The following is a 13263-nucleotide window of genomic DNA, read 5'->3' as shown; positions in this document are numbered from 1 at the left end:
GTTTTTTATATGTGGATTTTGGCGTGTAATTTTCATTAACATGTTCGGCGGATAAAACCTGGTGGTCTCTAAATGTCATAATCTTATTCCAATGTCTTTTTTTCCAGATGGTCCTCTTCCTGACCCAACGCTGATACGTGCCAATGTGCCAAACCAGATGATGAACCGCATGCAGGCACAGCCAGGTAAATACTGGAAGAAAACTTGCTCCTGTGATTGTAAAGGAATCTTGCAGCTGGGCAGCTCTTGCTGCAGCCTTTGTTTCACCTGCTCTTTTTCTATTTGACCAAGAAAAGAGATTTCTATACTTTATGATACATGCATATACTTTATAATACATGCATAATGGTGTTTCATGATCTTGGGAATTTGAGCTGATGGTTAGCTGCTTGCTTTGTTAAATGAAGAACTTTATGCTTTTGAAAGTTCTGTTTGTGTGAACAGAGGATGGTGGGGTCAGTCAGACACGGTGGGCCTAGTCAGCTTAGATGAAGATGCGTCCGTAGCTGAGGTAGGATGGTGAGAATTACTGCTCAAAAGGAAGGGGTGCAACCTCTGTTATATGTATGAGAAGTATTGTTGCCAACATAAAAGGCACTTAAGGAAGTGAAGATTTACAGTCTGAAATTCAAGAAGTGAATTTCTAATAATTAAGGTAACGCAAGCTTTCTGAAGCTATATGTGGAAGTAAGTCTGTCAGGGGAAAAAAAGCCAGTCTGTTCTGAAGGAGTATGGTATCTATGTCACTGTCACTTGATATTTAAAATTGTTCAATGTAATTGGTCGATAGGCAGAGATATTTCCATTACTGTATTGCATGCTTGAAAACTAATTTAAAAAAAAATAACTGGGAAGAAACTAACAGCATTTCTTCTGTGAATCTTGAATGGTATCTGAATGAAAATTCAGGCCTTTGCTCATAAGTGTTTTTTTGGCACAAATGCGCAGGAATGAATCAATTTGGCCAGATGAACATGCAGCTGTCGCCAATGGGACCCCGGCAAACCCCTCCTCTTCAGCACCCTGGACAGCTAAGCCAGGCTGGGGCCATGAACCAGGTCAGTGCGCGCTTCCTTTGGCCAGGGCACTGAGCTTGCAGGATTGCTGCCATTGGCTGTGCTGCCCTTAAATAAGGGAAAGAAAAATGAATAAAATTCAAACACTTCCTGCGTTCTGTAGACACTTCTTTTGCATTGTCACTAAAAGATTTACTTGCTCTGTGGTTAGCCTTAGATCTTGGTGATTAAAAAAAACAAGTGATTCCATTCACTGAAAACTAAGTTTAAGTGGGTTTGGAGGCTGTCAAACCCTTGAAACAAGGAACAAACGTAAGGCATGGTTCCAGACTGAAATCAGCATCCTGTTCATTAGCCGACAGGGGAAATGATCATAATTTGTTTTTTGAAAGGAGCTATAGCAGGTTTTCCATATTGTATTCTACATGTAAGTGGCAAGCATCCATTTCTGCAACAAGAAAAATGGTTTTTTTGTAAAATGTTAAAGGTATATGCATGTTGTGTGAAGTGGGTTTTTTTCTCTTCCAACAGATGGGATTTCCTTCACGTATGCAACAGCCAGGAGTTGGCCAACCTTCTGGTCAGAATCAGTTTCTGCAACAGAACCCGTTCCCTGCTTCTTCTCCAGGAATGAATGCAGCGAGCATGCCTATGGCTCAGCCTGGCAATCAGACACCAGTTTCTCAAGTAAGCTTGTGATTTTTGGAAGTGGGTGTCAGTGGGCTCTATCATATACTGGTTTAATCGTTCAAGTTTGTAGTAACGGAGAAGAACTTCTTTTCTTAAGATGCTGCTGGAGTTACAGTCAACTGAATTCACTTATTGAGACTCAGCATTTTCTTGGCTGTAGTGCTGGTAATGGCAGGGGTGAAATGTTACTGGCTTGTTCTCAGGTTTAAGTTTTAAGTGGCAGGATTTTTAAGTTTGTTTTTCTGGAGCAAGGAAGAAATTGTTATTCAGCATATAGTAAAGAATTTCTTGCTTAACAGCAGAACCTGAGAAATTAAGAGATGCTGAAAGAATAAGTCACATAAAGGCGTGTCCATCCAGGACCACCAAATGTGTGGTGTTGGCTTTGGGGAACAGGAGGGTTGTCGCTACTAAAGATCTGAACTTACAGTCTAGCAGTTTCCTTTCTGTCCTTTCCCTCTCCATTTTCAGCAAGAACCTTTCAGGCCAGGAAGAAGTAGGGAACGTCATTTTGCTTCTCGTTGATGGTTCTTCCTAGTTTGCAGGCAAGATTATTGTGGAGTGACAGCTTTTTTTTCTTGACCAATACATTTATTTATAATCTCAGTGCAGTTACAGCTGTACTTCTGATGATAAATTCAGTTTCTAGTCTTGGGGGTGGGGGCACACTAAGTATATTTGAATCCTTTTTTTCCACTGTGGTGCATTGCCCCTTATTGAGGATGTACATATCTGCATTTTTAGAAAGAAATGTTTTGTGAACTGGAAGTGTAGGTGCTCCGTTCTTAAGATATTTTGAGTATTAGTTGCTCAGTTGAAACTTCTCTTCTAGAGCTGAATAAACTATAAAACAGCTTTATGTTCTATGTTCATGCGGAGCAAAATAAATGGCCCATTTCTCCTCTTGAACTAGTCTAAAAAATGTTTATCACTTCAAAAAGGGCACCAGTAACGGGGGGAAAGCTGCCATTTAACAGTAACTTCTCTCCTTTTCTGTTCAAGTTTTAACAAATGTGTACTTGTTTTCCCATAGGCACAAATGACCAGCTCTTCCTGTCCTGTGAATTCTCCTGCAATGGCTCCGGGTTCTCAAGGGAGCCACATTCACTGCCCACCTCTTCCACAGCCTCCCATGCACAGAAATTCTCCTTCTCCAGTACCTAGTCGAACCCCAACACCTCACCACACGCCCCCAGGCTTGGGATCACAGCAACAGCAGGCAGCAGCAGCACCAACCACTGCCCCCACCCCTACTCCTCAGGCGATGCCACCTGGGCCGCAGTCGCAAACTATGCACCCTGCTCAAAGGCAGACTCCGACACCTCCGCAGGCACAGCTGCCTCCACAGGTCCAGCCTCCAGTTCCCGTTACCCCCTCTGCAGAGCAACAGCAGCAGCCCTTGTCGCAGCAGAGCACGACTGCGTCTGTTCCCACACCAACAGCACCGCTGCAGCCTCAGCACCCCACAACACCTGTAAGGAACTATTTTAATTGTGCATACGGTCAAGTGTAAGGTTTAGTTCTTCAGTTAATGTTCATTTTTTTGTGCGACTCTAGAAGTAGCTCTTGGGAGGCTTAATATAAAAAAGTTATTGCATTTGGGAAGTAACATTTTTGCCTCAAGACAAGTCTATAGGTCACCTGGTGTTTCCGCAGAAGTATTTTTCAGGCATATTTAGAAATTTGCTGTGAAGCATGCATGAGACCTTCAGTTATATCTACATACACACAGTGATGGTGTACAGTGAGGAACAATATGATATTATCTATATGCTAGTTCTTCCAGTGCACATGTCTGTGTTTTTCTGTAGCTGGAGTTGTGTAGCAATATGTACTTCAGGTTAGTCAAGCAGAAGTACTAGAGTGCATTTAAACTTGGTGGAAATAAAGTATAGGCAAAAGGTAGATTAGAGCAAGGAAAAACAATAGGTTCACTAGAAGCCTATTTGTAATGTGTATTTTTTTCCTCCTCAGCTTTCACAACCAGCTGTAAGCATTGATGGGCAGGTATCCAACCCCCCATCCACCAGCAGCACAGAAGTGAACTCTCAGCAGACTGCTCCAGAGCAGCAGCAGCCACCTTTGCAGGAAGTGAAAATGGATATTAAAACAGATGAGGGGGAACCAGAACAAACAGAGCTGCAAATGGAGGAGAAATCTGAAGTGAGTTTGTTGGTCTGTTGTTGGGTAGAATATCTTCATCTAGTGCTGTTAGATGCTCCGTCTCCATAAAAGCAATTCCTCCCAGAGTTCAGTGAGGGCTGTGGATGCTACCAGCTGCTGCTCTTTTGATTGTCATCTCCCCTCCCTCTTCCTAAAGAAGGGTCTCTGTTTTGTGGTTGTATATGACAGGCTGCTTTACTAGTCCATGACAACCTGACAGTGAGGAGTGTGGTTGCCAGCAGTGTCCTTCTGGCAACTGCAGTGCAGGAGAGACCGTCAGACCTGTGTGAGGAGCAGGATGAATGCCCTGGGTCTGCTTGCAGCTCAGAATTGTTCAACAGTCTATCACTGCTACTACAGTAGTGCTTAAAGATATGTTCTTGCCTGTCTGATGAAGTTTTAGGCAGGTTATGACTACAAAGTAGACAGCCTTAATCCTGGGGAAGACTGGTGGGCAAGATAGGGGAGAAATTTAAAGGACAGAAAACATGGCTGGATGACTCTGCAGGCAGCTGTGACAGGCTATAATCTAATTTTCAGGTTAAAGTAGAACCAGTTGTGGAAGAATGTAAACCAGACCCAATGGAACAAGAGGAGAAGAAAACAGAAGTGAAGACTGAAATACCAGAGGGGGAAGAAAGACCTACTACTCCAGCTACTCAGTCTTCTCCAGCAGCAGGACAGTCTAAGAAAAAAAGTAAGTGGGAACGCTGACTGAAATTCACTCGTCTGCCTAGAGAAATCTTGAGAAGGGGTTGGGGGAGATGGGGACTGAGCTTTTTTCAGTGGTAATCAGTAGGCTTATGTGAATTGGTTTTGTGGCTCTTGGACAAAAATGCCTAATATGTCAACTTGTAATTGGCTTTGGTCAAGTTCTTAAGGCTTTAGTATTAAACATTAAGTATTAGTAAAATGGTTCGTACAACAGAGATTGGAGAGACTTCTGTTGTAGATTGTCTCGACAAGTTATTGCTGTAAATTCCTGTAACATCAGAGAGGGGCCATATTTGAAATGAAAATTGGCTCTTAAATTTAAGTGTCTTCCTATCTTGAAACATCTTCCTATTTTGAAACAAGATCCTCTTAAATGTTTTGGTAGTTTCCTTATGTCCAGGTGATCGTTTTAATGTCCTACTCAGAACTTAGTGTTGAGAGGATAAACAACCCATGCTAAGTATCTTATACGCGTTGCTTTGCCTGTAGTCTTTTCACACACCACATTTTCCCAGCAGGTTTCTTCCTTAGACATTTTTATCTTTCTAATGTTGATTGTTTTTCAAAAGTTTTCAAGCCAGAAGAGTTGCGGCAGGCACTTATGCCAACACTGGAGGCACTTTACCGTCAGGATCCAGAGTCTCTTCCATTTCGACAGCCTGTGGATCCCCAACTACTAGGGATTCCTGTGAGTTTCTTAGCAAGATATTTTCCTGGCTTTAACCCAGAACTGCTACATTATGACACATTACTTGAGAACAGCTTAGTCTGTCTTGTTACCACTTCTGTGTTGATGTGTTTGAAGAGGTTTAACTTAGTGGAACATATGATGTTTGAGTTAGAGTTTTGTTTTTTTCAAAGGTTCATTTGGGTCTGTGTTCCTTTTGATAAATACGCAGGTGTACCATCCATTGAAGTGATTACCACCAGTTCCCACTGCTGTGGGGGGGTTTCTTTTATGTATATTCCTTCACATTGTGATGCTTCTATCAATGAGAAGCACCTGTAGAATTCAGAGCTTTGAGTATGTAGGAAACTAAGCGGATTAAGACCACTTGAAAATAAAATTATCAGTGATTAAGTTATTAGCAAAGAAGAGACTACTCAACTTGTTTTTCTTTAGGCTGAATTTTCTGCTTGTTTTAGAGTTGTCTCTGGAAGAAATTAGTATTCTTTAAGGGGTCTGTGTTTATACTCTCTGGATTGACCACACAAGTTTATTATTTGCCCATGTGTGTACAAAGAATTCCTATTCAAATCGTTTGGGCAACATTTGTCTGAAAGATTTTTGATTGGATGGCTTTAACCAGTTTTATTTTGCTGCAAAAATGCAAGACCTGTGTTATAGGCAGGCATAAGTGTTTCTAATGTTCTTGAGCAAGCTTTCAGCTGGCTGTCATATTTGGAGGACTTTCTTGAGACAAGCAGTCCTGAAACTGTTGGGGGGGGGGATTGGAAAAAGACATTCGTTAGATGAAAGATTTGTAGGAGGAGACATGACATCTTTTATCATCTTAATAAAATTATTGGGTTTTGTTAATAGATTAGCTGGTCTATTAAAAAAAAAAACAAACAGGTTCTTTATGCTAATGTTCTTATGTATATCCTCAGAATCACGGTGGCTGCAAAAAACACTGCCATTTCCTTCTTTCTGTAAGCCTTGTTTTGCTGACTAAAATTAGCGGCTTTATTTCATCGAGAGTAGATGAGTGATGGAACCTGAGAAATACAGGAATAATGAAAAGGAAGTGCTAGGGAATGATATGGTATTGCTTAGACTTCACTGTGTGTCACAAGCAGCTTGACAGTCAAGTCAGGGAGGAACCTGTTTTTCTTGCTGTGTTCCAGAAGAATTTATATGCTGAGAATGCCTCTGCTGTCATCTCACAACATAGTTCTGGAGTAGTATTTTGATACGCTTCTTGTTCTTGCAGGATTACTTTGACATAGTGAAGAACCCGATGGACCTCTCTACTATAAAGAGGAAGCTAGATACAGGACAGTATCAGGAACCATGGCAATATGTAGATGACATCTGGCTCATGTTCAATAACGCCTGGCTCTATAACCGCAAAACTTCCCGGGTATATAAGTACTGTTCAAAACTGGCAGAGGTGTTTGAGCAAGAAATTGACCCAGTTATGCAGAGCCTTGGTTACTGCTGTGGAAGAAAGGTAAGGAAAAGTCTTTCTTGTTCTTGTTTTTTCTGTTTGCTTTCTGACACCAAGGAGGAAAAATACAGCACTTGCAGCTGTTAGCAACTATGGTGTTTAAAAAATTCTGAAAGCTTACCAGGATTTAGTAATCTTAAGTGATCTGGTTTTAAGTTTTTAATGCATCTTCTAATTCTATCTGTTGCTTAAATCATATATTCACATATAAGCCCTTGGGGGGAGGGGGGGAAGAGTCAGTTACTGAAGGCTTATGTTGATTTCATTTAGTGCTAACCAGTTCATAATTACAAAGGAGACAGATGTTACTGCACAAATGCTCTCAATTTCAGTGTGTGTTGAGACTGTTGCACTTCCACTGTCTTGTTTTGATATGCTCTCCACGTTTGGAGAAGAGCTAACTTGAGAATAACAGCCCACTGAATGTTTCTTATGGCTCTTTGTAGTCTTGCTGTACTGTGAGATCTGTGCACAGGATAACGTGGTAGTGGTTGGTGTCTGGGTCATGCTTGCTTGCTATGGAGAGCACGTGACATTGTATTAGTACTAAGATGACCTGTTCCTCTTTGCAGTTGGAGTTCTCGCCACAGACTCTGTGTTGCTATGGCAAACAGCTATGCACAATCCCTCGAGATGCCACTTACTACAGTTACCAGAACAGGTAAGGAAAACTCACTGGGTGCAGTTTTGTGCATGCTGCAATCAATCTGTCAAAGGCATGCATGTATATACATATACACCCTCTTTATATGTGTACACCTTTGTGTTACAAAAGAAAGTTGCTGGAAGTGCCCTTGAATAGTTTACCCTGTGTGCTAGTGATTTCTTTTTTTGCAAAAGTTGACTGTAGTCTATACTCTTGCTTGCAATAATGTGTGATGTCTTAATAAATTATCCTGCAGTTAACTAAATCTAAATATCATATATGCTAGCTAGTCTGTTGTCTTTGCTTGCTACCATGCAGCAGTATTTTTCATGGGGAAAAAGACACATACAGCAAGTATGTTATGTTCATTATACATATCATACTTGACAAGTCTTTGTTTTTCTTGTAATTTTAACTGAAGAACAAACATATTTTTGTGGTTCAAATCTTCAATGAAGATTTGTATATTCAGATACTAAGTAGATTGCTTGTTTTTTCTCCCCAAGTTGCCTTAAGGGAGCTGTCTTCAGTGGCTGTCAGCAGTTGTGTAAAGAGCTGTTAGTTCTATAGCTCTCTTAACTAATTTTTTTGACCTCCAGTTTATTGAAGTAATTAAGCCTTATTTCAGTTCTTAGGGAAGTTTTCTTGCTAGGCTTCTGTTTGCCAACTGAGGGATTGAGGCAGGAAGAAATAGACTTTGACACTCTCCTATCCCCATGCCTATTGCTAGAACGCACCTGTTAGAAAAGGGATGGTTACCTCCAAATTATGTTTCCTCCATCTGTTCAGTTCCTGCTCTGTTCTAACACCATTCAAAAACAGCAACAAGGGAAACACAAAGATTTTTACCTGAAAGTCAAGATTTTGCAAGAATTATAATTTTCTTAAGCACTTGGTTAGGTAGAAGCAACCAAAGAGCTGTAGCATATATCTGAACCTTCTTAGGCTTCATGAAGTTTTATAGCAGTGAATGGAGGTTTTTAGGAATGAAGTAGGAAACTGATTGTAGTTTGAGTTTGCAGAGTCCCATAACTTCTGTATTCTAAAAGTCCAAAATTACAGTAAGCTCTGTATTACGTATCAGTATTTTCTACTTATACTTATCTATGATCACACACTTGATGGACCAAAAGACCAGTACTCCAAAGTCTGGCATGCTTTACATGCTTTCAGACGTTAGAATGGAACGTTAACATGTGCACATGGGACTTATTTGTATATAACAATATACACACATACATGTATATCCGTAGACTGAAGTGCACAATTCCAGAAGCACTATTCTGTGCATCACCTCAGATGAAGACTGGGAGAGAGGGTTGAGACCTGTTCATCTTAGCTTAACAGCTGCTATAGTGTTGGTTTGTGTAGCTTTGCAATAAAATGTTGTAACTGTTTTTAGATGCCTTGTGCGCTCAAGATGCCTTGTGCACTCAATTAACATGCTTTAGTAATAGAGAGGCCACAGTTTCAGAACACTACTGAGGGCTGGGGTAGAATCTTGAATTAACCACTGCTTTTTTCCAAATGTAAATGAAACTAAATGAAACCTTTCTGTGATGCTTACTGTACTGATACTTGCACTGTTCTATGCTCAGATTGGGCTGTGGAAGAGCTGTGTATGTGTGGATAATTTTAGGAGTTTAGTTAATATATAGTTTGACAGTTCTATAATCATCTGAAAGATTTTGAGGAGAGATTGTTTTATTCTTTAAGATTCTGGTGTTTAGCTTCCCCTTTCAACTGGGAGAGAATCCTGTGGCCTTTCAGCATTTATACATTGAAGATAGAAGGTTTATCCTTCTTCCATTGATGTCCTATAGATCCTCCTGCCAACAGAACTGCTATGCTGATTTGTATGTCAGCATAGCAGTTCTTCCTTCTTTCTGCTCTTCTCCTCTTTCATTTTAATTCTTTGCTATGTGTGGCATGGATTATTAAAATGAAGAGGGTATGGGTATGCTAAAATGGAATACTCATTTAATTTGCTTTAATTATTTGCTGCTTGAGAACCCGTTTGAGAGATTTAATGCTAATCTGTGCTTTGCCTTGGCTTTCTGCTTTGTGTTGTCTTGTCCTGCTTCTATGTTCTTGTTTTTGTCCTGCAAACCCCCATTTCTTTGTCTGTTTGTGTATCTTCTCCTTCGTGCTTGTCGTTGTCTGCGCTTGGCTTTGATTGCGCTAAAAACCCACCCAAACAAACAAAAACAAAAACCAAAACAAAACCAACCAAACACAATGTGGGGCCCATAAATCTGCATCATTGAATATCCTTGCCGCCGTTGATGACCTGCTCTCTGCTCCTGTCCCTTCCTTGGCCTGCTGTGATTGGTGGCTCCATTGCTTGGCTTGGGCTGTGTTGTGTGGACGGAGCAGTTCACCCAAATATGGCCTTCTTGCTGACAGGTATCATTTCTGTGAGAAGTGCTTCAACGAAATCCAAGGGGAGAGCGTTTCTTTGGGAGATGACCCTTCACAACCTCAAACGTAAGTTACTTGTGTTTGCTTGGGTTATGCATTCATGAACTGTGTCATGGTCTAAAGTGCTTTCTCAAAAGGAAGGAGTTAAGTTTTAGGTGACCTGCTCTATATCTAGGCCAGTATAGGGAGGACCAGATATTCTTAGTAAAAGCCTGGACTTGTGCTGTAAATTTCTTCTTTAAAATCTTGACTGACTCAACTGTTGGTGAGGAGAAAGAAATTGCAACTATACCATTAGAGAGAAAAGAAGAGAATCACTATTTTTCTGACAAAAATGTCAAAGTATTTGAATGCAGAAAAGAACCATGACTGCAGGCAGGTAGGTGACAGACATAGTTTGAAGTAGTTAAATGTAATATTCTGCTTATAGACCGGCTATTCATCCTTCAGCTTGTTTTTCATCTAAATCAGAAAATCAGAAGCAGGCAACCTCCTTTTGCCATTCAAATATATAAGTGTTGGAGTGCCATCTGCTTTTGAGAAATGCTGTGCAGTTGTTGAGTAGGATAATGGTCAAAGGCTGTGCATGGATTTACTTGCATCTTCCATGGTAGTAGGAAACTGTTTGGACAGTTTTCTATTCCACTGTGCCTTTCTCATACCTCTCCCAGAAATCTTGAATCAGTTTTGGGAGACTAAGGAAGCCCTTGAGGGACAGCCAAGTGCCAAGCAGTTACTCTGAAAGTTTTTGAGCAGTTAAGCTGTTAAAGCTCTTTTGGGGAAGGACCTTCCAAGAACTCTGCAGATAGAAACAAGTGGGGAACTTGAGGAAAGTCTAAAACTAAGGGGAGAGTTGTGCAAGTCAGTAATGGGGCAGGTTGAGGTGACTTTTGCTGGAAGTAGAAGCTGTCTTTAGCAGCACACTACCAAATTTTGGTCACACATATGTATCTAGAGCAGTTGTGAAAGAATCTACTAGGGCTTGAGAAGATGTACATCTACTGTTCTGGAAGGAAAAAGAAACTGTTCATATGCTGGTCAGTGTAATGGGCCAGGCCTCTGCGAATAGTATGGATTGCTACTCTGCTAGAAGCAAAGACACAAGACTTAATCAATATTGTTCAATTTTATTAGTGTGAGGTCTGGGATATGAGGTAATTACACATGAGAAAAGCAAGTATCTATATGCATTTAAACCTATGTAAGTAAACATCAAATTTGTGTACAAAGTTTTGCTTAGCTGCTGAGGGAATACAGTCTGCCTCATGGGCATAAGTTGGCACGGCTTGTCACAAACCTTTGAGTCAGGGTAGGAGGCAGCATAGAGTGTTTTTCAATTTTTATGCTATGTTTGGAAACACAGGTGTTGGCTACAAATTTCATTTTTAGTAATTAAACAAAAGCTCTTGCTTTCAAGCAAGTAACGGTGAGAAGGTACTTCCAGTTCATAAAGTACTTTGTTTTTGTAGCTGGTTTAAATATTTGGCTGTCATGTAATGAAAACGGACACTATAAGCTGCACATAAGGAGCAAGTATACTTCTAAACACTCGTTCTCCTACTTACAGGCTTTCTGTCAGGACCTCATTCTGTTGGGGCAGAGAGATCTTGCTCCCTTCCTCTGTTACCGTAATGTGTAGTTAAAATGAAGGAAAGCAAAAAAGCTTAGAAACATGTCAGGTCTTATTAGTAAAGTATGGTGACTAGAGCTACTGTTTGGAGTAATGGGGAATTCTGCAGAATAAACACTGAAATAAAAGGATAGGAAGGTCAATGCAAGTTGTTGTGACACAGATTCAGTCCTTCTCAGGGAGGCATGTATCAATTGCCTCATGTTATCCAGCACCTCCTTAAGGTAAATTCTCAGAGATCTGAGTATTCTTGTCATGAATATTCTGGACTGCTTTGAACTACACTGGTGTAAAAGATACCTGGGACCATACTGTCAAAAAGACGAAGTTCCTAGTCCTGCAAAGGACTAGTCCTTTCAAAGGAAGGTAAAGCTAAAGTGTACAGTGATGGCTGGGTTCAGGTTGGAGTGTTTGGAAGCTTGAATTTTTCCTTTGAAGTTAGTCTAAGAGGAGGGCTAGAGGAATCTCAAAGAAGAGATTCTTCTTCAGTAATGAAAGATAATTGGAATTCTCTGCCTTTGGACGTTCGGAATATCAGAGAGGCATATCAAATGGTCCTTTCACTATGAGAGACTGATCAAGCTTGTCCAAAACTTAAACTTGAACTATTTACCGTTCATCCTTTGGTAAAACTGAATAAGGGAGCAATGTGGGTCTCCACAAACTATTGTCCTACAGATAATTTTCTTTTTCCAATGGGCAGAGTCAAGGGTGGCATATATTTTGATTGTCAATCACTTTGAACAATAAAATACTCTTCTTTGTAGTGCTAGTGAGCGTTTAAAAAAAAAAAAATCTGCTTGTAGGTTTTATCTTGATGTGTGGAGGTGTGTGTGGTATGGCATGAATATATGTTGTCTTGTGTTAAAACTGAGTTTTATTGCCTGTTTCTCCATAGCACGATAAACAAAGAACAGTTTTCGAAACGGAAAAATGATACACTGGACCCTGAACTGTAAGTAATGCTGTCACATTTCAAATGATCCTCATTTCATCATAGCTCTTTTGTTAAAGACATGTTACTCATTCACTACCAGCTTTGTTTTTCATCATCTTCCAAATTTCATGTAGCTCTGTTCGTTAACCGGCAGGGGCTGCTAAACAAGCAGCATATCTGTCATTCTGTCTTGAGAACCCAAACTACCACAGCTGTACTTAAGAAAAATGTAAAGCTGTATGCATGGCCTGAAATTAGTGCATTTTGTTGTCTTTAATGTAGATCCAGCAAAAGAATGAATGCAGATAACTAAACTTGAAACGCTGCTGCAGCAAGTGCATGTCTCGGAACTGATTTGGGTCATTTTGGCAGTAGCTTTTTTGGTGCTGTTGGCTCCTCTAGTTGTCATATTTTATAGGCAGCTGTAGTAGAAGGAAAAGATCTGTTAAATTTGAATCATTTGGTTCTTCTGTACTGCTCTGTAAGAACTGTAAGCATTCAGTAAAGATGGTGGTGACTCAGCTGCTTTTCTTTGTATTCCTGATGATTTTTTGAAGCCACTTTGTGCTCCTTCATTATACACGTATGCTGCTACTCTGAAAATACTATTTTCATTCTCAAATGAGCAGAAGGGATATTTATTCTTCCCACTATATTCTTGTAAAGGGCATAAGGGCCAGCCAATTCTTTCTTGTATTTTACAAGGGCTGTGGGAAGGAGGGAGTAGGAACTTGATTCATAACTCGTCTTTCTGTTTGTTATATTGGAGATGCAGCCTAACACTAAAATTCAAGCCCAACTTAGTGTGATACCATGTGCCCTACATAAATGACAACTATTCATTTTAAGTCTGACTTTAAAGCAGTTGTATTCAA

General features: G+C 40.3%; 1 protein-coding gene across 1 annotated transcript in view; it reads left to right on the top strand.

The window, feature by feature from the left end:
* EP300 (E1A binding protein p300) overlaps positions 1 to 13263 on the top strand; it is a 63983-nt gene that overhangs the window by 36198 nt on the left and 14522 nt on the right. Inside the window, exons 11-21 of the mRNA XM_048069898.2 lie at positions 108 to 185; positions 949 to 1058; positions 1548 to 1703; positions 2740 to 3180; positions 3681 to 3869; positions 4410 to 4566; positions 5153 to 5271; positions 6518 to 6757; positions 7327 to 7415; positions 9807 to 9887; positions 12350 to 12406. Of these exons, the coding sequence (XP_047925855.2) occupies positions 108 to 185; positions 949 to 1058; positions 1548 to 1703; positions 2740 to 3180; positions 3681 to 3869; positions 4410 to 4566; positions 5153 to 5271; positions 6518 to 6757; positions 7327 to 7415; positions 9807 to 9887; positions 12350 to 12406 (1717 nt within the window). The remainder of the gene's footprint in view (positions 1 to 107; positions 186 to 948; positions 1059 to 1547; positions 1704 to 2739; positions 3181 to 3680; positions 3870 to 4409; positions 4567 to 5152; positions 5272 to 6517; positions 6758 to 7326; positions 7416 to 9806; positions 9888 to 12349; positions 12407 to 13263) is intronic.

The sequence above is a fragment of the Anser cygnoides genome, chromosome 1 (genome assembly GCF_040182565.1).
Source record: "Anser cygnoides isolate HZ-2024a breed goose chromosome 1, Taihu_goose_T2T_genome, whole genome shotgun sequence".
In the NCBI taxonomy this organism is placed as follows: domain Eukaryota; kingdom Metazoa; phylum Chordata; class Aves; order Anseriformes; family Anatidae; genus Anser; species Anser cygnoides.
The sequence above is the reverse complement of the archived record's forward strand: the minus strand, read 5'-3'. Positions and strand labels throughout refer to the sequence as shown.